The 25852-nt window shown below is 52.0% G+C and overlaps 1 protein-coding gene across 1 annotated transcript; it reads left to right on the top strand.

The window, feature by feature from the left end:
* On the top strand, positions 1 to 25261 carry LAPTM5 (lysosomal protein transmembrane 5). Its single transcript, XM_090268968.1, has 8 exons — positions 1 to 188; positions 15513 to 15606; positions 16301 to 16377; positions 17769 to 17897; positions 18617 to 18739; positions 19926 to 20021; positions 22508 to 22600; positions 23847 to 25261. Exons 1-8 carry the CDS (start codon positions 105 to 107, stop codon positions 23934 to 23936), a joined length of 786 nt encoding a protein of 261 aa, XP_090125094.1. The 5' UTR covers positions 1 to 104; the 3' UTR covers positions 23937 to 25261.
* The last annotated feature ends 591 nt before the right edge of the window (positions 25262 to 25852 follow it).

The following is a 25852-nucleotide window of genomic DNA, read 5'->3' as shown; positions in this document are numbered from 1 at the left end:
AGGAAGGAAGTAAGGAGGGCAGCCGACAGCTTCCCCTTTTCTGTCCTGCTCCAGGAGCTGGGCTTCTTCCCCTTCAGTGCCTCGGAGGAGGGGGCAGCAGCACCATGGCCCCCAGGACGGCCATCCGCCAGACTTGCTGCTGCTTCAACGCCCGCATTGCCACCACCGCCCTGGCTATCTACCATGTGGTGAGTGTGGGGCAGGCCCAGGGAGACCGTGTGTGCGTGTGAGTGTGGGCGAGAGAGGCCCTGATCTACTGAACCCCCTCCAACTAGATGGCCACTGCTCACCACCCACCTTTCTGGGGGGTCCTGCTTGGGTCTCAGTCTCCCGCTCTGTCTACTGGGGGAAGGGGACCCTGCAGCAGCCTCTGAGTGCAGCAGAGGTGGAAGTAGGGGGTCCTTGTTGCAAGAGAAGCTCAGTTTCTGCCTCTGTAGAATGGGACAAAATAGCAGCTACGAGGTCAACCAGGTACAAAAGGAACCCTAGATGGGAAGGTGCTTCGGGAGCCAGGAGTCTTGGGAGAAATGGGGGCTGGGATGCGGCCAGGATACAGGGCCAGGCCACAGGCACAGCTCCAGTTCTTCCCCACTGCGGGGCCTGGGCTAACAAGTGGGAATCTCCTTTGTGCTTCCAATGGGAGGGAGGAAGGAGTCCTCTTAGTTTACAATTTGGGTAAACCACTGTCTTCTCCCTACCAGGAAAACTTGAGACTTTGTGCCAATGAACAGGGGGGCTTGCCTGGCCCAGTCTCTTGTGGGGCAACCTGAGGGAGAACAGGCCCAGTGGTTCCACTTTGGGGTCGGTGTGTACCTCTCAGGTGTGGAGTCTTGACTCTGGGTGAGTCACAGTGCCCCTGGCCCCCAGAGCCAGAGGTCACCCCATCTCAGTGTCTGAAGGTCGAGGTCTCTGTTCTGTCATATACAGGTCCTCTTCCCTTATTCCACAACTCGAAGCCATACTCAGCTCCCCCAGGCCCACGCACCTTCCTCCCAAGGTGACTCATGGGCTGTGGTTAACAGTTCTCTCATGAGCCTTGAAGGGCTTCCTCAAAATTAACCTAAATCCACATGCTGCGCTGGGCTGCTATAAACACTTAGATCTGGCTACATCTGCTTCCTGTCGCAGGCTAGACAGGCAAGGCTGTGGCAAGAGCTCAGCCTTCAGAGGGTGGTGCTGTTTGGTGCACACAGCCTTGATCCAGACAGCTGTGTGCAAATTCTGTCCTCACCATTACAAGTGGTGCAGCCTTGGGCTACTTACTTAACCTCTCTGAACCTCAGTTGCCTCCTCTAGTAAATGGGCATACAGCAACCTCTGATAGGTTGGTTGAGAGGATTAAGGGCATTGATATCTATAAGACAGTGCCTGACACAGAGCTAAGGCCTCCTTATTAGCAGTGGAGCAGACATGAAGCTTGCTGCCAGCACACCTGGAGTTAAGCTGTCAGATCCCAGAAGGCTGGTTTTGGGAGGAGCTCAGATGTCACCCTGCTTAGCTTCTGCCAATGCAAGAGTAATTCTGAGAGAAGCAAATGGCACCTTGGCTGTCCCCACACCACATCCTCAGGGTCCCTCTAAGCTCTGAGATTGTGCAACATTCTCAGAAGATCAGTGTGGTATGCAGAAGTGGCCCCACGGGAAGCAGGGCCCTGGATCTTTAGGCATGCACTGCCACTAACTGGCTGTGTGACCTTGGACAAGTGTCTCTCTCAGGCCTCAGTTTTCCTTTATAGAATGAAGGGTGTGTAGGGGGTGTGGACTGGCTCGGGGGTCTCAAACTCCAGTGCCTCCAGGAGACAGACAGGTCCTGTGAGTGAGGGTAGTGGGACCTGGGGAGCTTGTGCCAGGTCCTCTCTGGCGGTTGCTCTCTGTTTCCGCCGATTGTTGCCACGAAGGAACTTGGGCCCTGGCAGCGGCTCTTCTGATGTTTAGAGAAGTGGGGCACATGGGCTTTGATGTCATGCTTTCTGATGTTTCCATGCTGGTGACTAATTCAATGTAACAAACAAACAAACAAACAAAGCCTGTGCAGGCCAAGCCAAATCCACTTGCAGGCTGCCTGGGCCAGGAGGCCGCACTGAAAACCCTGGACTCTGTGACTCTCAAGGTTTCTTCTTGATCACACCATCTGAGGTCCTCACCTGTACATGACATCAGTGACATGACATACATGACATTAAGTGATGTGGGTGCCTGCCCACAGAGCTGGAGAATCTGTGGGCAAGATCAGGGAAGACTTCTTGGAGGTGGTGCCACTGGCAGAGGCATATAGTTGAGTTGTGGGGAGTATGGATGGGGGAGGAATGGGTGTGCAGAGGTGTGGAGGCTGAAGGACAGTGGTTTGGGCAGGTGACACTACACAGACCAACCCAGAGGTTTTAGGTTGAGGAGCAGGCGGTGACAGGGGCTTGGAGTGACAAGGGATCTAGAGCCTGGGCCTTCACTGTTGATATTTTGGGCTGAGGAATTCTTGGTTGTGGGGACTGAACTGTACATTTTAAGATGTTTAGCAGCATCCATGGCCACCATCCACAAGACGCTGGTAGCACCCTCCAGTTGTGATAACCCAGAATATTTCCAGACATTGCCAACTGTCCCCTGGGGGCCAAGTTGCTCTCAGGTGAGAAACACTCACTAATGTGAGTCACGGGGAGCCACGGGATGTCCTAGAGTAGAAGGCATGAGAAGAGAGGAGAAGCCTGGAAGCTGTACACCTGGCTCAGGCAGTCATCTCTGGGTTGGGGTCCTTAATTGATTCCAGTGGGGGTTCATCCTCCTGTCCCCTCTATGACAGGCTTCTGCTCCTTCCCAGAAAGGGGTGGGGCTGGGGGCTTTCCTGTGGCCCAGAAGTCGGGTGGCAGGTGTGCTGTCAGGGCCTTGAACATCTGGATGGAAAAAGGGAAGCCACCTTCCAGATGTGCTGATCATTGGGTTGGTCTTAATCTGCAGCCAGTCAAGGGTGACAACCCTGCACATTTGAGCTATTTGTAGACTTGGCCTCTCTGGGGAGAGTTAAATAGGCCTCTTGGTGGCTTGGGACAGTGTCACACATTGTGGAGTCATCGGGAGAGTTATTGCTGGAGGACCTTCCAGTGTCAGTGGCTGGAGGGCCTTCCTCAGGATTTTGCTGGGTTTGGGTAGACGATTCCCTGGGCCACAGATGATTTCTGACCCAAACTTGCGCAGGTAGGGGAGTCAGAGAACTTTTTTTTTTTTGGTCCTGGTTTGTCTGGCAACTCAAAGCATGTCCTTAAGTCAATGGCAAAAGATGGGGACCCCTGGAAGACCTCCTTGCCCAGAAATATCTTCCTCCCTGGCCTCTCTTCTCTAAAGTGCCTTGAACTCCATTAGAAGTGCATCGCTTGATGAAAAGCTTACACCTGCAGTGATTTCAACCATGTAGCAAGGGGGGCTGCGTGAGGAGGGAGGAGCGGGTGCTGACCCTGGTAGTCACTGGGTTATAGGGTTGTGAGCTCTAACTGTTTTCTTCTTTTCTCTATTCTCCACATCTGGTACAATGAGCATTACTACTTTTTAAAATAAACTTTTTATTTTGGAATGGTTTTGATTTTACAGAACAGTTTTGAACATAGCACAAAGTTCCTGAATACCCCACACCAGGTTTCCCATATTGTTAACATCTTACATTAATAAGGTACACTTGTCACCATTGAGTTGCTATTGTACACTATTAACGAAAGTCCATACTTCATTCAGATTTCCTTAGCTTTCCCCTAATGCCCTTTTTCTGTTTCAGGATCCCATCCAGGCTCCCATGTTACCTTTAGTTCTTAGGTTCCTCTTGGCTGGGACAGTTTCTCAGATTCTCTGGTTTTGGATGACCTTGACAGTTTTGAGGGGCACTGCTGATGCATCTTGTCGAATATTCCTCAAACGGACTTGTCTGGTAGTTTTCGCATGGCTGGCCTTGAGTATCGTGTTCTGGGAGAGGAAGACCATTCTCAGCACATCATATCACTGTCAATCTTGACCTTGATCACCTGGCTTCTCCCCTGTAAAGTTACTACCCTTCCCCCATACTATCCTCTTTGGAAGGAAGTCACTGTGCACAGTTCCCACGTGAGGAATGGGGAGGTTTGCTTCCCCTCCTTGGAGGAGAGTAGCTACATAAATTATTTCACATTCTTCCAGGAGGTTTGTCTGTTCTTCTCATTCATTATATAAATAAATGATTGATTTATATTTTTATCAGCAGGGACTCATGGATATTTATTTTACACTTTGGGTTATAACCAAATGCTATTTTATTTATGTGGTTGCTCAAGTGTGCTACTTTTTAAGTTGAAAAAAAAAATAGTAAGGCAACCTCTTTTATTTAAAGGAATCTCTAGTGAGTGCAGATCCGGTCTCAAACATGTCTTCATTTTATGTGCTCAGCCCCAGGCCCCAGGTCAGGATCCAGGCCTGACTCATTCATGGCCTGTGCCCTCCAGGAACAATTGTGATGACACTTTGATGGATGACAGAGATGGCTGTTATGGGGGCACAGATGCAGGATCTTCATCCAGCCCCTGGTGGAAGTTGGGGATTCAGGAAAGGCTTCTTGGAGGCAGCCCAAGTGCTAAAGATGAGCAGGACTACACTTGGGTGTGCTGGGAAAGAAAGGGCATGGCAGGTAAAATGGCAGAGGTCAGCAGGGGTGGGACTGCACCAAGTCCCTTGCTTTTTCAGGCTTCATAGAAAAAATGATGGACCTCTGCTTGGACCCATTCTTGCATTTCACAGATGAGAAAATGGAGGTCTGGGAGGGTTGGTCAGGGCCTCGCTCCAGGTCGCCAGTACTGGCTCACAGTTGTGTGGGGTTAACTAGTGAAAGAAAAAAATGAACTTTTTTCCTGGCTAGGGTTGGTCCAAGTATTTGGAGGCCCTTCATTTCTTCTTTATGTTCCAGCTCAAAGGAAGCTTCCTCCTCCAGGAAGCCCCCCCGCCCCCATTTGTCTTCCTTAGAATTCCAGGGCTCCTCTCTCTGCCCCACTTTGGCATAGAAAAGATCACAGACTTTTCTCTATCACTTACTCTTGATGTGACCTCGAGCAGGCAAGTGCCTTTGCTGTCTGGGCCTCAGTTTCCTCCTCCATTAAATAGCGCTAGTGGTTCCTGTCTCAAGGGTAACCATTTCAGGGTATTGAGCTGATGTGGCCCCACTGGAGTAGCAGGGGGCAGGGGGGCAGGCAGCTGGCAGGCAAGTGCCTGGAGTAGGCTGTTAGAGCAGACCATAGAGGCCCCTCTTCTTTTCAAATTTCAGCTGTTTGGGCCCTTAAAATAGGCCCCAACTGTCAGATGGGAAAAGCCCCGGATGAGAATCTGTTAGATTCTTCACTTTCACACTCGATGCTCCCGTGTGGTGCAGAGAAATCTTCACGCCCCATGCCCCCATGTAGGACAGAGAGGTCTCGCCCTGTGCTGCTGCTGAGGGTCTGCGCCCTTCCTGGAGGGGTGGGGAGGCTGGTGGGGGTAGGATGGGAGTTGCTGCCTCTCCCCAGCACCACGGCTGAGGGAACTAAGGTGTGCTCCTCATCTCTGGGGTGTGCATCCCATCCTCGAGCTTATAAGACGTTGGAGACCCACTAGATCAGTGGACTCACTAGCCTAATGGGAAGAGGCACTCAGGTGACCACAGGTGGGCTCTGTGGGCTGCACCAGATCTGGTGGGCCAAGTGATGATGCTCAGTCACCTGCGGGAGGTAAGCCAGGGTGAGCCAGGGTGAGCCAGACCCCAGGCTGGGCCTCCTACTCTCCCCAACTTCCTGGTTCTCAGGCCCAAAGGAAGGGAAGGAAAAGGCTCCTGCAAACGGGAGGTGGGCCGTGGCCCCAGTCATTGAGGGTCCCCTAGGTTGGAGGGAGTCGCTGCTGTCAGTGGGCCACCGCTGGGGGAGGCACCAGCCTGGGAGAGGGTCCTCCCTGCTGCATGGGCCGAGCCCCCACTCAGACTGGCTGTGGCTGGAGGTTAGGGCCTGGGTAGTCCGAAGCTTCTCTGTCACCACCCTGTCCTAAGCTCCTAGGAAGTGAGGCTTTTATTTTCAGCCCAGGGCATTGGTCTGGAACTAGAACTTTGCTCTGAGGTCACTATGAGGCCTGTGTTGGTCTCCCAGGGGACCCTACCCTGTCTGGGGAAAGGGTAGGGCACAGAACACCTAATGAGGCATGAAGCTGACTGAGGAGCTGTGCAGAGTGAGGGTGCTGGCCCCTGCCCTCCCAGTCCTCAGCCTGCTGGGGGGCCAATGCCCCCCCTCCAGCCTCAGTGTTCTCCCCTGTCGAGTGGGGTCAGTAACCGTGACCTGCAGGGTCACTCAGAGACTCAAAAGAAACCAGGTGGGAGACACACCTGGCACTTAGTGAGTGCCCCACAAACAGCAGCTGTCACCAGAGTCCCCTCTTGACAGAAGAGGAAACTGAGGCTCAGAGAGGCCAGACTCCTCTGCCGCTCCAGGCTGTGGTGAGGGGGGGTGGTGGTTGCGGGTGGAAAGGTGTCAGCTGTAATATCTGGGAGGCTTGTCCTATTCAATTTTCTCTAAAAAATTTTTTTATTATAGTTGACATGCATTATATTGGCTTCAGGCACCCAACATAGTGATGCTACATTTATATACCTTATAATGTGATCTCCATGATATGTCTAGTAACCATCTGCCTGCCATCAGGCAAAGCTGTTACGATATTACTGAGCCTATTCCCTGTGTGCTACACTATACCCCTGGGGTTTACTGACTTTATCACTGGAAGTTTGTACCTCTTATTCAGGGAACCTTGTTCTTACTAACATGGAGCTCCCATGGAAAGACGCAGTCCCTATTTCATCTGCAAAACGGGGAAAAATGGGACTGATAACAGAACCTCCCCCAAGGCTGAGGTGAGGGTGAAATGATGTGTGGCTAGTGTTTAGAGGAGGACCTGGCCTCTCCTAATGCCCAGTAGTGATAGCAATACTATCATGGCAGGGGGTGGGTTGCTCTGAATGTAAACAGGAAAGTAATGGTTTACGGGTATAGTTTTTGGAGTGCAGGCTGCTTTCCTAGATACTCAGGAAGTGGGGGAGGACGAGGCTCAGGCCAAGCCTGAGGCTGAATCTGAATTTGCGCCCTCAAATGGCTTCCATACTCTTCATACCCAAGAGTGGCAGAGGCCACTGGAATTTATTGGGCAGGAACTTGACCCTCAGCACCCCTTCCTGGTCATCCTGTCTTCTTTTCTAGGGGCAGGTCTGGAAGGTCAGAGGGCAGAGGCCATGCCTGGCTGGCTGCCACAGGTCGAGCACAGGCAGGGCGGGGGCTCTGAGGATGGCACACTGGCCTTCCCAGGTGGCCCTGGGCCAGAGCTAGCTGCCCCCTGTCCAGTGCTCCTGTCCTGGCGATTTCTGTGCTGCTGGTGAGGGTCATCTACATTCTCTGTGGTCTCCTGGCCTTTGCACGAGCTGCCCTTTCTGCCAGCACTGCTTTTCTTCTGTCCCTTCCAGCTCCAGAGTCACCACCTTTGTAAAACCATGTGTTCCCCCTGCGTCTCCTCCATTCTCCTGCCAGCCCAGCCACACAGCACCTACCACTTCCTGGGGGCCTACTGTGTGCCTGGTGTATGGCTCACACCCGGTTATACTTCCCCAGGAGAAACTTCTGGCAGTTTCCTGAATGTGTCTCACCCAATTGTGCTTTTGCTCCTGCCATTCCCTCTGCCTGGACACCCTTCCCACTGCCCTTTGGGAGAAACTTGTAAGACTTAACACCATTCAGAAACTGAAGACCCCACTCCTGGGCCCAAGCTCCCAGCACCTACTCCTGCCCAAGGGCAGCTCCCACCCGTGGCTCCGGTGGCCCTGTGCTCCTGGTCTAGAGTTTCATCCAGGACTTGGCTGGCCTGCTTTATTTTGTAATCCCCAGGATCTGACACAGAGTAGGGACCAGCCAATCTCTGTTTCATTTTACTTTTTTAAAAAGTATATTTTATTGATTATGCTATTACAGTTCCAATTTTTTTCCCTTTGCCCCCCTCCACCTGGTACCCCCCCCCTCCCTCCAGCAACCCTCCTCCCCCAGTTCATGTCCATGGGTCATGCATGTAAGTTCTCTGGCTTCTCCATTTTGTCTACCACTCTCAACATCGCCCGGTCCACTCTCTACACACCAATTATGCTTAAGTCCCTTTAACATTTCATGTAATAAGGGCATGGTGGTGATGATTTTACTTTTGTAAACCTTTTATTGGTGTGTAATTGACATATCATAAGTACACATCAGGATGAACTTTGACAGAGTGAACACACCTGTGCAACCTCCATCCTGATTAAGAAATAAGACAGGACCAGCCCCCAGAGGCCCCCAGGCCCCCCATCCCCATCACTGCTCTTCCCCCACGGACTTCTCCCAACATGTGTGGTTCTAGGACCGCACGAGAATGAGATCACGCCGCTGTGCTTGCCAGTCCTGGCTTCCTTCTCTCAACGTCATGTCTGTGAGCTGACCCCGTCGCCCTGTACAGCCAGCTCATCCCCTCGGCCCCCACCTGTAAAATACTTTGTTTCACGAATATATAACAATGTATTTGCCTGTTCTCCTGGGGAGGGAATATTGGGGTGCTTGCGACTTGGGGCAGTTATGAATAGAGCAGCCACTGCCACGGGGACTTGCTGTTGGGTTTCCACACACAAACGCTTCTGCTGGTCAGTCCATCTGTCTGAACCTTCATTTTTGGGAGCAGACATATATATGTCTTCTCACTTACTCTTCACAACCGTCCTACTAGTGGGTGGATCCATCCTCTCTCTGTTTTACATATGAGGCAACTGAGGCACAGAGAAGTGAAGTGGCCAGGCGGAGGGGACAAGGATGGGAGGACCGCAGGGCAGCAGCCTCGGGAGAGAAGTGGGGCTCTGGGGCAGGTGCGGGCCCCTGGCTCTGGGGAGGGGGGCGCATCATGATGGTATCTGGGCTGCTGGGGATGTGACTGGGGAGATAGCGCTGCTGGGGAATGGCCCCGGTTGCCCCTGATAAGCTGCAACAGGAAGTATGGGGTGAGGGTGGGGGAGGGGAGCTTCCTCTTGCCGCTGACGCATCTGGTTCTCTTCTTCTTCCAGACAACTTGGCAGTAGGGGAGGAGGGGGGGGGTGGGGGGAATGTACAGGGAAAACAAAGTAGGCCTGGGAGGTTGCGAGTCATGAGCTTCAGGATGAGGCTGATAACAATAATGATGACGGCCTAAGTGTGCAGGAGCCCTTCAGCCCCCAAGGCCCTCTGACCAGGAGGTCCGAGTGAAAAGGAAGAGGGGGCAGGAAAGGATGTGCACTTGGGACCATTTTGCAACCTGTAGGGGAAGGGTTGAGGACCAGCCCGGGGCCTGATGTCTTGTGCAACCTCTGCGAAGTCAGACGCAGGACCCTGCTCTCCTCGGAGGAAAGTGTGTGTGTGGGGGGGCAATCCAGATCGCACAGACTCGTAGGGAGGAGGCAGCGAAGCGCATGGATAGGAGCGAGCCCTCGCCCCGGCTGGCACATAGGAGGTGCTCGCTGAGAGTGGCGCGCTCCGTCCGTTTTACACCCTGAAACCTCTGAGGGGGGGGGGTGTCTCTGCCTGCTCCTGAAAGGCTGGGTCCTGAGCCCCCAGGAGGCCCAAGAGAATGGGCCCACCTTCTGAAGAGGGAACTGGTATTTGAACCCCAGAATTGAGAGGTCTGGCGTCACTCTGGTCTTCATCACTACCATCCTATCCTGATGGCACCGCCGCCATTGACATCTGCAGCAGCAGCAGCAAGGCCACGTGATCTCTGCAGTTGCTGTCACCAGGGTGACCCCCGCTAAGGCGGCTGCATCCACGTTCACTACTATGATCCCTGCTCCCATGACCACGACTGTTCCCACCACACCAAACCCAGCCAGTCTGCACCCCCCAGCACGGTCACCCTTGTCCGCCCTGCTTGACCAAAACCTCCCCCAGCACATTCAGCCGTGGCATTGCCGCCAGCACGGCTGGGGCCGTATGGAATAGTGCCCCCATCCCCCCAACCCGCCCCAATTTTCCTCCCCTCCTACAAACCCCGGTCCCCTTTGTTTCAGCTCAAGCTGTTGGTTGCTCCTCAGAGCCACCAGGAAAACAAACAGCATGTCTCTTGGCGTCCTGGCCACTTGCCCCACTGCTCAGTTTAGGGAAGTTGTGCCTGTTACTGAGAAAGAAGGGACAGGGTGGGGGTGGGAATGGGAACAGAAACCAGGGAGAAGCAGCTAAAAGAAGTAAAAAAGGGGAATAGAGACCGGGGGTGGCAGAGAGGGTGGCCGGTGCGGCCGGCAGGGACACAGTCATGCAGCCTGAGCCCCGACTGGGCCTCAGGAGGCATGAGGCTGGTTCTGGCTTTGCAACTGTCTTGCTGCGTGACCTTCAGCTGCTTACTACTTCTCTCTGAGCTTCATTTCCCCACTGGTAACGTCCCCTCTCTCAGGGAGGAGGCATCCCCCCCACCCCGCCTCAGCCCCTGGGTCTGCACAGCCAGGCGTCAGGCCTTGGCATGTGATGCTCCTTCTTCCTGCGATGCTCTTCTCTCTTCCCGGCTGGAAAACTTCTTTTTATCCTTCACAGCCATGCTCCAGCCTTTCCCGTGTGTGGAAGCCTCCCTGAGTCTTCCAGGCAGTGGTGATCACTCCCTTATCAGGGACCCTAAACCTCCTGGGTGTCCCCTGTTACGGCTCTGAACACTCTGGTCACCCATCAGGTTCCCCCCCCCCCCCCCGGGTCTTCAACACCTGCAGGCCAGGGCTAGTGCCTTATCCAGACAGAGCCTGGAGGTGGTATGTGCCCACTGGATGAACGAACAAGGGAAGAATGAACACCCACGGATTAATGAACACTGCCCAGTAGTCTTGCTGTACTCCCGGCTTTGTGCCAGCTGCCATCCGACCTGAGAGCAACTGTACAAGGCAGGTCTGTTTATTACCCCCATTTCCCTGATGAGGAGGAGACTGAGGCTCAGAGAGGTTAGTGGCTTGCTCAAGGGCATAGACGTTGGCTTAGGCCTGGGAGCATCTGGCTCCAGTACTCCAGCTCTTAACCATGTGATCTCACCATGCAGAATTAAGGAATAGTGTGTGAGAGGATGCTCTAATGGAGGAACAGGTGGGTGAGGGATTGCTGTCTGTCTGGGCTTTGTAGGAGGAGAGAAGCCCTGTTCTAGGAGAGTGTTGTCACGGCCCGGCCTTGCCCTTCAAGCTCCGGACAAGGGTGGTGCTGTGTCCAGGTGGAAACCGGAAGTGGGGGTGGGTGGGTAGGGGGAGGTGAGAGGAAAATGAGGGCCTGGGAAATCTGGACTCCTGGGGATTCCAGGCCTCTCCCAGGATATGTTGCAGGTAAGCCAGGTACTTTTCCAGAACTGCAAATGACTCTTGGCTCCAGACTTGGGTGGAGCAACGAGGGCTGTCTGATGAGCAGGAGGCAGCTCCGACCTGGGAGCCTGGGAGTGATGTGCCACAATTTGCAAAAGCTCCGCTCCCCTGACTCTCCTGTGTTACTTCATCCCGGTGGCTCTGGGTGCAAATCGGATGACTCTGCTCATTGACTGGAGGGGGAAACTGAGGCCAGGGAGGAGCCAGGACCTGGCTAGGGTAGGACAGCAGTGAGGCAGTGGGTGAGGCCTCACTGCTGTCCTGAGCTCTGAGTATCCAGGGCTGGGGGAGCATGGGCAGACAGTTGAGGGGCAGGGCCCTGGAGAAGCCACTTGGCCCTGAGTGGTGGCGCCCTGGACCCTGGGAGCACAGGCACCAGGGTTCAAATGTCAGCTGGGGTCACATGACACAGGCACGGAACACGTGAGTCCTCCTCTCAAGCTTCCATTCCCTCATCTGTAACACTGGGAAAACGTTGCCCTTCTTGCAGGATTTGGGAATTTGTGATGCAACCATGTGAGTACAGACCTAAGCACACAGTAGGTGCTCAATAAATATAAATTTCTCTCCAATCCGTCTCCTAGGGAGCTGAGTCCCCTATCTTCCTCCTGGATTGGGGACTGACTGGTGTCTTTGTTGAAGGTTAGTCTGAGGAGGGTCTGAGTCAGGCCCTGAGTTTGCCTCCCTCTGGGGTTGGTTCTTGCCTTCTCTGAGCCTCAGGGTTTTCATCTGGTGAATGAGGATGGAATCATCTCCCTTCCCCTACAGGATTGTTGAGCAGGTGAAATAGGCGAAGAGTGGGGCTGTTTTTAAACACAGATGGTCTTTACGAAAGTAGAAATACCAGTGCATGCTTGCTGCTGCTGCTTCCATAAGCTGCAGGAGGGAGAGGAGTCTGCCGAGGGGAGAGGAGATGGGTGCCCTCTCTGACTCCACTGAGGCACTGGCACGGGAGTGGGGTGGGGGGCAGGCCTCAGGCAGAGCCAGGAGGCTTGGAGAGGTTGGGCGGACAGGGCTGTGGGGATGAGAATCAGATCTAGGGCCCTTCAGCCTGGGTTTGAATCCTGGCCCTATAGATTACAAGCTGGGCAGCCTTGGACCTCTCTGAGCCCTGCTTTCACCCTTGAAATGGGGGTGGGAGGATTAAGACTAGCCCCTTCACTGGGACGGTGAGGGTGGTGCACCTGGCCCATGTGGAGTCAGGCGGTACCAATGTCCCTCCCCTCCCCTCCCCTGGCTGGGGTCCCAGGACAGCCAGGAGGGGTGGTTGGGATGCTAATGCAGGATTGCAGGCATGGTGGCAGGGTCGTGAGAGAGGTTTAGGGTCAGAGTTGAGAAATTGGGGGAGGCAGGGAGGTTTGGGCGTTAGCAGTGGTCTCCAAAGTGGGGTGATGCTCAAGGTGACCACTGGGGTCTCAGGATAACAATATCTGAATTTATAAATGTTTCAGTCATATTCTTTAGTCATTCCTGAAAAATTTTTAAATTCCTTTTTTTATTGTTGCTCTATTACAGTTTTCCCAATTTCCCCCTGTTGTTCTCCCCTGCCCTGCCCTGCCCTCCACTCCACAGTCAATCCCTGTGCTGTTGTCCATGCCCGTGGGTCATTTATACTAGTTCCTTGACACATTCCTAAAAAATTTTGAAGTATATTTTATTATGTTGTTACAGTAGTCCCAATTTTTTCTTCCCTTTGCTCCTCTCTGCCCAATACCCCGCTTCCCTCCAGCAACCCCACCCCCCTTAGTTCATGTCCATGCGTCATGCATATAAGTTCTTTGGCTTCACCCTTCCTATATTATTCTAAACTTCCCCCTGTCTATTTTGTACCAACCGATTATGCTTCTTAGTTCCTGCACCATTTCCCCATTTCTCCCCCTTCCCCCTCCCAGCTGATAACCCTGCAAATGATCCCTATAACTATGATGCTGTTCCTGTTCTGGTTGTTTGCTTAGTTGGATTTTATTTTTATTTTTTAGATTCAGTTGTTCATACTTGTGAGTTTGTTGCCATTTTAATGTTCATAATTTTGATCTTTTTCTTAAGTAAGTCCCTTTGACATTTCATATAATAATAGCTTGGTGATGATGAACTCCTTTAGCTTTACCTTGTCTGGGTCAGCTGATAGTCTTACAGGCACCCCTTTGTAGGTAACTCTCTGCTTTTCTCTTGCTGCTTTTAAGATTCTCTCTTTATCTTTCACCTTTGGCATTTTAATTATGATGCATCTTGGTGTGGTCCTTTTTGGGTCTAGCTTGTTTGGGAATCATCTGTGCTCTGCCTGCACAGTCCCCAGGATGGGGAGCTTGCAGGGCGCCCTGTTCTGGCCTGGACTGAACTGTTGTCTGCCTCTCTTCCACTCTCCTTCATTAAAGGTGAAACTGGGAGGAGAGGGGCTGAGGAAGCAGCTTTTGCCTCTCTGGGCTGTTTCTTGTGGGTGCCAGCCACAGGCTCCCACCACAGCTGCCTTTCTGCTCCAGACTGCTGTCATCCTTCCTGGTGAAACAAAGCCTGTTTGGTTACCCAGGTGGAGTGGGGCAGCTAGAGCGGACTCACTCTCGGCCTCCTGGCACCCTGCGCCTGGTACTGCCTGCCTACCCCTTGTAAACTCGCACCAGTCAAAAGCAGATTAGGTTTGCTGAGCACCTATTGCCAGGACCCAAGCTCAGTTCTTTGCAAATACAATGCAATGTATCCCTTACTAATTCCAGTGATGGCCGTTTTCTAGATGAGAAACTGAGAGGTGGAGTGACTTTGCCCAAGGTCACATAGTGACCTGCCTTCAAACCCATCTCTGACTGGAGCCCAGCTGTTCATTACGCTTCTGTGTTGTCCCTTTCTGCCCCACTGAACAGGATGTAACATGGCAGGAAGACCAGTTAAGACCTGTGTCTGAGCTAAAAAAACACACAGTCAGCAAGGGGGAAACAGATGGTTGGTGTCGGGTTGCCTCTCTGCTGAGCATGAGTTACCAGTGCAGGGCTGCCTGGAAGCCAGTGTCAATGTAGGACATATTAATAGAGGTAGGACAGCTACTAGGAGGGAGGAGATAGTCTCATTCTCAGTGTGGGTCGATGGTACCCAGAGAATTGTGTGTGTTTGGTGGGGGAATGGCGGAAGGCTGGCTGCAAGGACATGACCACACAGAAGGAGATGAGCTCCCCATGGCTGGAAGCATTTAAATAGAAGCTGCATGGCCAGGATTCCCGCATTGGAAAGTGGAGGTCATGGTCAAGGTGACCTCCAAGGTCCTTTTAAACTGCAGTTTTGTGGCTGGACTTCAGCAGCTGGTAGGATCACCCCAACATTCATGCCCATCAGATTTGCCCCTTCTCCATTATTCTCAGCAGGAGTCCCCTGAGGGAATGGGGTTCATTTGTCCATCCATCCACTTATTCATCAAGTAAAACAGCAAGAGCAGTGAACAAGAGAGACACAGGAACCTACAGAGATACACAGGAACCTACAGTCCAGGGGGGATAATTGTAATAATAATAGAAAGCATAGTCGAAGTGCTTAGGATCTGGCAGGCACTGTGGGTGAATTATAGCCCATCTGGTCCCACTCCAACCCTATGAGGCAGGTGGTATTATCCTCATTTTGCAGGTGGGGAAATTGAGGGGCCACGAGAGATGAATTTCGGAGGGCATGCCCGGGGATTCACAGGTCGGATGCTCCCGGGCCTGTGTTGAGGACTTGGAGCTCTCTGATGCTCAGGTGCTGTGACTAAGACCCCAGGATGCTGCCCACCTCCTCTTAACACTGACCTTCAATAGTCCCAGTTATGCTTTAACGAGAACATGATTCTTAGGGCTCTACTGGGTTGTTCTCATTTACTCCTTGTAATAGTCTCCCAAGGTAGCTCCTATGTTGTCCTTATTTTACAGAGGGGGAACTGAGGCACAGAGACGTCAGGTAACTCGCCCCAACTCACACATCTGGGAAGAGAAAGAACCATAACCACAAGCTTGTACAGGCCACACTTTTATCCAGGATGCCCTACTGACCTGCCATTCCATCTTCTCCAGGACCGAGCCTCCCCACACGCCCCTGACATACTCCCTTGAGGAGGGAGGGGGCTGGCGGCAGAGCGGTGCAGACCCTGGCTGACTGATGTTCTGTTTTGCCCCCAGATCATGAGTGTCTTGCTGTTCATTGAGCATTCTGTGGAGGTGGCCCGCGGCAAAGCCTCTTGCAAATTCTCCCAGACAAGCTACCTCAGGATTGGTACGTCCAAGGGACAGGAAGGGGAAGCAGACAAGGAGAGGGGAGGGCGTCTTGGCTGAGGGTAGACTGACTGGGGTTTGAGGATCTGCTACTTCCTCTCTTTGAGCCTCAGATCTTATATCTGCAAATGAGGCTCTCGCACCTGCCCTGACCTGGGTTCCGAGGTGTGGGAGCAGCTAGGGTGGCGCTTTGCAAACTTAACCAGCTTAGAACGGTGACAGCAGGACTCTCCTGTTTATACCCATTGATGGCTGTCCACCACACTGGAAGAAAATCATGAAATCCAGCCCCTGCTGCCCTGTCTGGCCACAGCCTTCATTTGAACCTCCCTCCAGGCTCCCTCCAGGCCCCCCCTGAGTACCTGCACTCCAGCTGCACTCACCTCACCTTGGCTCAGGCCCCTGCCTGAACTCCTTGTCACTCAGCTCATAGGCTACCTCCCCAGAGGCTTTCCCAGGTTACCTCAGACCTCCACTCCCCAGCCCGGATGCTTTGTTATACCTTCTTATTCACCCGAAATGTTCTGTTTGCATCTTTGTAGCCTCTTAAGACTGAGAATTACAAGGCGCAGGGCCTGGGCTTTCTGGTTCACTGTCATAGCCCCCACACCTGTAGTTCCCAAAGTGCATCCTTGGAGCCCGATGGGGTTCCCTGGGGCACCTCTGGTCTCTCACAACTCTCCCTTGCCTTTCAGCTGACCTGATCTCCAGCTTCCTGCTCATTGCCATGCTCTTTGTCATCAGTGTGAGCCTGCTGATGGGTGTGGTCAAGGTGAGGGCCCCGTGGGGGAGGAGAATGGGAAGGGGGAGGGGGGGAAGGGGAGCCAGGACTGCGGGGCCCCAGGTGCTTTCCTGCTCCCTCCTAGTCATACCCACTGGGCGGGCGGAATTGGCTGCTGAGAAGGTGGGAAGTGGGTGTTTTGGGGACCCATCTGTACCCTAGGTATCATCACTGGTGGCCCACACCTTTTTATACTACAAACCAAGGCAGGGAATTTTGATAGAGAAAAGAGGGAGAGCCATTCTGAGGAGAGAGGAGAGGGGGGAAGGCAGTGGGTTTTGTCATCCATGCGGGGACAAAGCCCAGGGGGGAGTGTAGGCGCATCCAGCTTAGTTCTGTCCTGTGAGAGGATGAGAGAGGGACAGGCTGTGGCCCAGCCTCCTGCAAGAGGAACCACCTGTCCTTCAGCCCCAGGGAGGCAGGAAGCCAGGACCGGAAACAGGGCCCTTCCCGGGAAGACATGGCCTGGAACTCTCAGGGCCAGGAGACAGCCAATTATTTGGTGCTTGGTTAGAATGTTTCCACTTTGCATGAAATGTCTCTGTTACCTCTGGCTAATGCCATTCTCCTGGCCCTGCACCCCAGGGATGGATTCCACCTTGCTCAGGGTGGCTCCCATGTGTATGTGCAGAAACGTAAATGGCCCAGCTAGAAAAATGCATTGGGTCATCCCTGGAAGCTCTGAAACTCAGTCTGGGTTGTTTGGCCACCTCCCGAGTGATTTGAGGCAACCATGTGAGAAGCCACAAAATCACCCTTTCTGTCACCTTATCCCCAACGGTGGGTTTCTATGCAGTCATACTGGTCACAATGGTCACTTGCTTTCAGTTGTAGGAGAGGGACTTCAGCCTCAGCCTTTCAGGACCTCTTACTATGACTGGTCGTCCCCACGAGTGCCTGCATGTAGGAGTGCCTGACTGTCAGTCTTGCAGGCTTTTTCCCACCTCAGGGCCTTCGTCCATGCTGGCTGGTCTGCCTGCGGTACCCTCCCCCTTTCCCTCCTGCTTCTTTCCAGATTCACCCTGGTGTCCTCACCTCCAGGAAGTCCTCTCTGATCCCTTCTCATTCTTCAAAATGACCCATCCTGGTTGAGTTCTTGAAAGGGAGCTGAGTCAAGCCTGCTCCTAGAGCCCCTGGAGCAGTTACTCTGTAGATGGGGACTGTTCTTGTGCCTCCTGGGCACCAAGGCTCCTTGCTCTCAGGGCCTGGGTCTTGCCTCCTCCCTGTCCCCAGAGTCGCCCTCAGAGGAAGGCATGTGGATCCACGTGGGATAGGAGAATTTGGGAGGGAAGGGAGCTCCTGGTGAGTGGGCGCATGGGGACATCAGGCTGCATGGGGAAGTGTCCAAGGGACACCCTGACAGTGCTGGGCTTGTCTTTCAGAACCGGGAGAAGTACCTGCTGCCCTTCATGTCCCTGCAAATCATGGACTACCTGCTGTGCCTGTTCACCTTGCTGGGCTCCTATGTGGAGCTGCCCGCCTACCTCAAGTTTGTTTCCCGGGGTCCGACTGTGAGTACACAGCCCCGTTCTCCACCCACCCAGCCTGTGGTTGGGGGGGGGCTTGGGCAGTGATGGGAAGCCCCCCCTAGGCCCCTTCCTAGTTGGTGACTTTCAGCAAGTCCCTGAGTCCCTCCTAAGCACCCCAGAGTTCCTTCCTCTGTCAAATGGGTCTGTGACCCCATCTGCTCCATATGTCCTAGCAGCATTAATTGAGGAAAGTGTATAGAGGGCGCTCACACAAATGCCAGCCATGGGTGAATCCACTGCAGAAGAAATGGCATATACCCCCTTTCAGCCCCTTGCCCTTTGTCTCTCTTCTGTAACCAAGTTCTAAAGGAAGATGAAGATGATTAAAGCCACCTGAGCGCCCACAGTGGGCTGCCCATGATGGCTGTGCCAGTCACTGATGTGGCTCCCCAAAGCTGCTTTCCACACTGTCCCCAACTGTTGTCCTTGAAAAGACTGGAGCTGTACCGTGGAAGGGCCCCGGGCAGGCAGCCAGGACCCTTGTTCTAATCCTGGAGTCTGCCACCGACCCTCAATGTGAACATCTGAGCAATGGGCATCCACTTCTTTCTGGGGACAGTGGACTAGAGGGCAACTGGAACTCTCTAGCCAAGACAGTGTCTCAAGCTAAGGCCCCCCCATGTGCCTGTCCCACAATACCTGGGCCTCTAGTTGGGGCTTAATTGCTTATCTGTCTTCCTCCTTGTCTTTGTCCTCCTAAGCACCCCTCCAAGGTCCCACTGATGACCCTGCAGCTGCTGGACTTCTGCCTGAGCATCCTGACCCTCTGTAGCTCCTACATGGAAGTGCCAACCTATCTCAACTTCAAGTCCATGAACCACATGGTAAGTCTGGGCCAAGGGTCCATGCCTATCACTGGCTGTGTGGCCTTGAGCTAGTTGCTTCCCCTCTCTGTGCTTTAGTGCTTAGACTGGGCTGGATTTCTTAGAAGTGGAGCCTGGGAGGAGGATTTTTGTACAAGTGATTTATTGAGCGAGAATGCTTAGGAAAACCTTGAAAAAAGTGAGGGAAATGGGTTAGACACAGGAAGAAGCCAGGCAGACATGTGGCTTCAGGAGTAGCCCTGCCCGATCCCAGAGAGAGCCTTGGAGTGTGAATTGCACCACAGAAATAATACTAATTTTTAAATTATTGTCTAACCAATTCTCCCCAAACATAGTAACTTTAAACAATGAACAGTTGTTATTTCACACAACTTTTTGGGGATCAGGAATTTGGGAGTAGCTTTGCTGGGTTGTTCAAGCTCAGAGTCTCTCATGAAGTCACACCTGAGATGGAGATGGGGCTGCCAACAATGGAGGTGTGGCTGGGTCTGAGGATCCCCCCCCCCCCCCCCGATATGGCTTACTCACATGGCTGTCAGCTCTTTGCCTGAATTCTACTCTCTGTGCACCTTTAATAAGTCTTCTTGAGCATCCTCATGTCATGGCTGCCGGCTCCCCCTAGTGAGTATCTGAGAGGAAGAGCAAGGAGAAAACAGCTATGTCTTGGAGGTCATACCCACCTCTGCCACCTTCTATTATTTGTGAGAAGTGAGTCTCTAGGTCTGGCTCACACTCTAGGGACGGGAAATGAGCTCTGCCTTTCAAAGGCAAGAGTATCAAAGGTTGTGTGCACGTGTTTGCAAATGCCATAGAGGCTATCCCCTTGTGAGCAGTAACGGGCCTCCCTTAATCACTACTCATGAGCTGCCCCTAGGGGAGGGGTCGATTTTGCAGGTACTTCAGGATTAGGGGGTTCAATCAGCCAAGACTGTGCTCTAGAGAAGGCCATGCCCACCGCCAGCTGGGGGGTGGGAGCACCACCAGGTAAGGGCCATCTGGGCAGGCAGCAGCTGCATCTACTTCCCTTGGTTTCCTCCCCTGTGGCTGGGGCTGATGGTAAGTAGCATCTGTCTCCCAGGGCCCTGCAGGATCAGCCCACACACATGTTCCTGCACGGGTGGAGAGCAGGCTTGTCATTCCTCCACTGTGGCCAAAGGCACTGACGTGACTCCCAAATCTTTTGCAGAATTACATGCCCAGCCAGGAGGGAATGGCTTATAACCAGTTCATCAAGGTGATGATCATCTTCTCCATCGCCTTTATCACCGTCCTCATCCTGAAGGTGAGTGGCCCCTGCTCCCTGGCTCTGGGAGGGGCGGCGAGGCTGTGTAGCCCCAGAGCCACCCGCGCTGCCCTGTTTGGAGGCAGGGAGGTATGTCTCCCGCTGCCACCCTCCCTGTTTCTGGCCCCTTCCTCCAGCCGTCCCCACACCAGCTCCTCTGAGCTGGGATCCTCAGGGACACCCCACTTAGAGGAAGTGGATCTGCAAAGACTGCCTCCATTCAGGCGTCAGGGACTTAACTGTGACCCAGAGAGGCCCTGATCTAGGGAAGGTGGAACTGTTCTGTCTGGAATTAGATTCAGAAGGACCTGGGTTTGAATACCAGCTCTCCCCTCACTAGCTGTGTGGTTACTTTTCAAGTCACTTCTTTCTGGGCCTCAGGTCTCCTCTGTGAAAGGGACATAAAAAGTCTTGCTTTGCCCAAGTCACAGTTTTATGTGATTGAGGCACCAAAATGGAGGCGGGTTCTGAGGTCATATTACTAGAGGTTTCAGGATGAGAAAGAGGGAGGGAAATGGTTTTATTCTTCTTTGGGGTGGTCAGACCCAGAAGATAGAGTCCAGTTCCCGGTCCTGGTTCTTAGGGAGATGGTGACAGACTGGAGTGTGTTAAGAGCAGCACAAACAGGAGGATGAAGAGGCGAGAAAACTGGGCCGTCTGAGGGAGTCAGGGAAACCAGGGCAATTCAGCTTGGAAAAGAGGGGACTCAAGGGGATATGATCACTTTCTCCAAATACTCAAGGACTCTCATGGGGATTCTAGAGGCCACAGCTGGGACCTGTGGCCTGAAGCCACAGGGAGGCTGATATTGACTCAACAGAAGAAAGGGCTTTTAAAAAGTGTTCTGTGAAAGTAACAGAGTCATTGTAGAAATTTGGAAACTACAGATGAGCAGCAAGAAGATGATCAGCCCCCCATCCACCACCACTCCCTGATACCTGAGTGCATTTTCTCCCAGCCTTTAAAAGTTTTTATTTATTTATTCATTTTTAGGCAGAGAGAGAGAGAGAGAGAGAGAGAGAGAGAGAGAGAGAGAGAGAGATTGGTTTGTTTTTCCACATAAATATGTATGTATTGGTTGATTCTTGTAAGTGCCCTGAGCAAAAATTGAACCCACAACGTTGGTGCACTGGGATGATGCTCTAACCACTGAGCTACCTGGCCAGGGCCTCACCCAGTCTTTTACGTGGGTGGGTGTAAGCAGATGTCACTGCCTTCTTTCATCGGAGGCCCTGAGCAGTCTCTGGCCTCACCTAATGCCAACCTGGAAACAGAATTTCGTTCCTTTTAACCTTTCCTCAAAGTCCACGTGCATTAGTGATGTGCAGTGAGAACTTCCCCGAAGGCTGGGGGGAAACCAGTGTTGGGGTTTACATCGCACACTCAACTAGAGAACAGCTTCCCAAACCCCACCACATAGCCCATCTCCCTGCCCCTCTTCTCCTTGGATGGAGGGGGTTCTCTCAGGGCCCCTCACTCTGCCTCACCGGCCACTCTCCACCTACTTGATTTTTCCCTGGCCCTTAATACTTCATTCTTTTATGCTTCGTTTTATGTGTTTTTGCCTCTTCTAAGTATGAGATTCCATACAACAAGAGACCTTCCAGTTGCCAGGACCTGCTCTTCTTCCTTAGGAGGCAATTTGGGGCACAGAGAGAACTACTGGCTATTTTTCCTTGATCATGGCCCTGGGACCTCACTCTCTGCTCTGGAAGTCATCTCCCCAATTCTTGTATCAACTGCTGAGAGGAAGCAGTTGCTTAAAACACCTGAAAGATATATACATCTTTACATACAATTTTTTTTGTATTTATAAACATGGGATACTACTGCATACACTATTTTGTAATCTGCTTTTAAAAACAAGATATCATAAGCAATTTTCAAGAAAACCTTTCCCGCCCTGGCTTAGTTGATTAAACATCATTCCACAAAGTGAAAGGTTGCTGGTTTGATCCCTGGTCAGGGCACATGCCTGGGTTGTGAGTTCAGTCCCTGGTTTGGGCGCATACGGGAGACAGCCAATTGATGTTTCTCTCTCATATCAAAGTTTCTCTCCCTTTCTTTCTCCCTCACTTACCCCCTCTCTAAAAATAATAAAATCTTAAAAAAAAAGAAAGAAAGAAAGAAAGAAAGAAAGAAAACCTTTCCCACTGTGAGCTCTGTCTCAAGATGAGCAAGGCTGTCTCAGGAGGTAGTAAGTTTTTAGTCCCCAGAGGTAGACAAATTGGATCTGTAGGGGGGCTCGAGCATAGCTCCAAAACCTCCACAAAGCCCCTTCCTGTGCTGAATCTGTGGGGTAGTAAAAAGGGAAATACCTGGATTAGTTAGGACAGGCAGATGTAGGGCTCTGGGCTACAGCAGCTGGATGCTGCATCCTGGGGTGAGCGAGGGTTCCCCAAGAAGTGCTCAGCATCTGTCTCAGGTCTGCTGGGACAGTAAGGAGCAGGGTCAGCAATGCATAGCCTGATCTCAGCCTTTTCCAGGTCTACATGTTCAAGTGTGTGTGGAGATGTTACAAACTCATCAAGCACATGAACTCAGCCCAGGAGAAGAGCAGCTCCAAGATACTGCAGAAGGTGAGCCTGGTAGTGAGGTGGCGGGAAGCAACTGTTAGCTCTGCCACTCACTGTGTCACTTGGGGCAAGTCTCTTTCCCTTGCTGTGCCTCTCTGTGTCTCTACTTATGAGATGAGGTTTGGACCAAAAGAAATATGAAGGTCTCGTTCAGCTCTGATAGCTTAGGGTTCTTTCACTTAAGCGTGCATTCAACATTTTCTGCTTCTTCCTCTTTGTTGGCCTCATATCCAGTCCTGGGATTATAGAGAAAACTAAGATGCCACCCCATTCTAGGGAAGTGGATAGTCTGGAGTGAATAGTCCGGAGTGAATCTAGACACAGAAATTTGATTACAACTCAGTGTAGCACATGGGGGCAATGGAACCACAGAGGAGTCAGCTGGTCTCATCTGGGTTATCAGCAAAGGCTTCCTGGAGAAGGTGACATTTGACCAAGTCTTAGACTGTCAACTGGTACAAGTTAGCTGGGAAAGGGGCAGGGGTCTTCCTGGCAGAGGGAAGAAGTGCAGCTGATTGGAGAAGTGATGGGGAAAGGGCAGCTGGTTTAAATTACTTGTGACTCACTTTTCTCATCTGTAAAATGGGTGTTGTATTAGTCAAGATGTTTTTGGTTGCAAGTGGCAGAAACCCAACTCAGTCTGACTTAGGTTAAACAAGAGAATTTATTAGTTCACAGAACTTGAAAGCCCAATATATGTGTCGGACATCCAGATGTGATCTCATCCTCTCCATCTCTTGACTACTTTCCTCAGCGTTGGCTCCATTTTCAGGCAGCCCTTCACTCGTGGTGGCAAAAATCGCTGCCCAAATTCCTAGCGGACATCCATCCTCTCAGCTACCCCAGCAGAAAGGAAGTTCCGGGAGTATTTCTGATGGGACCAGGTTGGGTCACAAGCTTATCCCCAGACCAATGACCATAGATAGCTAGAGGATGAAATGCCCAGGTCACATGTCCACCCTCTGGATCTGAAGGATGGAGTCAATTCTTCTGAAAGCGTGTGGCTGAGAATGTTTTCCCAGGGAAAATGGTGTGTTGTGATCAAAACAAGGAGACTTGATGCTGAACAGGCAGAGGCAAGTCTGTTCATTACAGGGACAGAAATTGCACCTGTCTGGTGCATGCGATGCCTAGCACATATTCAGTACACAAGTTTTAAGTATACAAGGTGTGCTGGTCATCAGCATCCTTCTGTGAGGGGTGTGGCTCCTTCTGACCAGTTCTCAACCCTCATCTCTGTCTGTCACAGGTGGTCCTGCCGTCCTATGAAGAAGCTGTGTGTCTGCCACCCAAGGCTCTGGAGGTGGACTCAGCACCTCCCCCGTACTCCGAGGTGTGACAGCCCTGGAGATTGGAGAGGCGGAGCTGCCTCGAAATCCGCTTCTTTCTTCGTTTTCGTGGCCCTGTGGCCTGGGTGAACCACCCAGCTGACTTTAGGACAATCTGCTTGTGTACCCCTCGCTGGCCTGCTTTTCCTGTGGGGCCTGGGAGATGCTCACAATTGGGTCAACCCTTTAGGCTGAATGACTCCTTGGGTCTCTTAAAGATTCAGTCCAACAACATTTGGCTTATTTTGATTAGCTCTGACATTTGTTTAAACAATTGATTATTCTGAATTCAGTGCATTTGGTTAAGTAATTTTCAGCTTGACCAGTTTAACCAAGTGGCTGACAAATTTTTAAAACATATACTTGTCAGTTCAGTAAAATAATTTGGTCAGATTACAACAGTCCATTGCACTGGTTTGTAAATAGTTGTCAGTTCACGTAGCACTTTAGTGAAGTGATCATCAGTTAGTCCTTCCCACCAAATCCATATGTTTAAGCTCTTCAGATAGTTTGCTCAAATAATTATCAAGTTGGCTAACCCAGTCAATTTAGAATAGGGATTAAATTTGATAATAATAAAAAAGTCAGATTATCTCCCAAACCATACAATTCAATCCAATCCAATAACTGGCTGCCCCCTCTGATCAATTTAGTACTTCCAAGTGGCTGAATAATTGTTAATTCAAATGAAAATTCATTCAGACAATTGCCAAATCATCATTCAACAGCTAGTTCCAGGAAATAACAGTGGTTTTAATCATCCAACAGTCTCTACAAACAAGCATGGTTTTGCTTAAGAGTTGTCACTGTCGCCATGTGGTCAGAGCAGTCACACGTGGTCAGAGCATAACATAGCAGTGGACTCCATGAAATGGGTCGCCTCCACCACGGCCATCTCCAGTAAGGAGCTGTCAGTCCATTGCACAGCCCAGTCTGGTGGTAGGTGACCTGGTTCTGCCTGAGGCTTGTGATCAAGCAGAAATTCAACCCTGAAATCAGGTGAATCCATTTGTTGGACCAAATCTACGTGTTAGTTCAGTCAAAACAGGCAAATTCTTTGTGGGTGCAGACCTTGCTGTGGGGACTGGTGTTGGAGCTGCAGGGAAGGTTTGGGCCCCAGCACCCTCTCTTTTGCTTGCTTCCCAGAGGGCTAGGGGTCCTGAGGGAGCTGACCCAAAGGTGGATATAGGGCCACAGAAATGGGCTCTCTGGGGTCTTTTGTGGGGTACAGAGGGAAAGGGCTGTGCAAGGAGCTCCCCACCAATACTTGCTCACATAATTGCTTTGTGTGTGACGGGGAAGAAGTTTTAATAAAGCAGCGACATGCTTCTCTTGGGCTGATGTGGTTCCTCAGATATGGAGTGGGCGGGGTTCCATCAGCCCCAACACACACACACACACACACACACACACACACACACCTGTTTGTTCAGTCAAGAGACTCACAGGGGGTTGTGTCCAGCTGGGCAGTGTCATGACTTGGCACTGTTTCTGATTACAAATCATGGGCCACGTAAGCACCATGATGTCTCCCAGATAAGGTGTGAACTCCACTCACCTGGAGAGCACCCACCTGGATGCTGGTGCTGCGCTGGGTACTAGGGGTGTTTGTGATGGGCCAGACTTGCCTCCAGTTACCCACAGTCTAGGGTAGGTGAGGACAGATCCATAGCTGATTATAATGGTTGGAGGAACAGGGAAAATCTGAGGGAACTCAGACAGCCAGAGAAGACTTCTGGGAAGAGATTTCACCAAGTTGAGTCTGAAGGAGGAGTGGGCAGTGGGAAGCAAAGTGCAGAAGGATGTTCTAGGCCAAAGTAGCAGGATATGGAAGGCCTTTGTGGATGTGGGGGAGGGGAGCTGGGGTAGCTCAGTTTGGCTGCAAGTGGGGAGGGTTGGGAGAGGTGGCTGGTGAGGTCTTGGGCCT

This window comes from Furipterus horrens, unplaced genomic scaffold, assembly GCF_987537825.1.
Source record: "Furipterus horrens unplaced genomic scaffold, mFurHor1.1.pri manual_scaffold_3, whole genome shotgun sequence".
Taxonomy (NCBI): Eukaryota; Metazoa; Chordata; class Mammalia; order Chiroptera; family Furipteridae; genus Furipterus; species Furipterus horrens.
The sequence above is the reverse complement of the archived record's forward strand: the minus strand, read 5'-3'. Positions and strand labels throughout refer to the sequence as shown.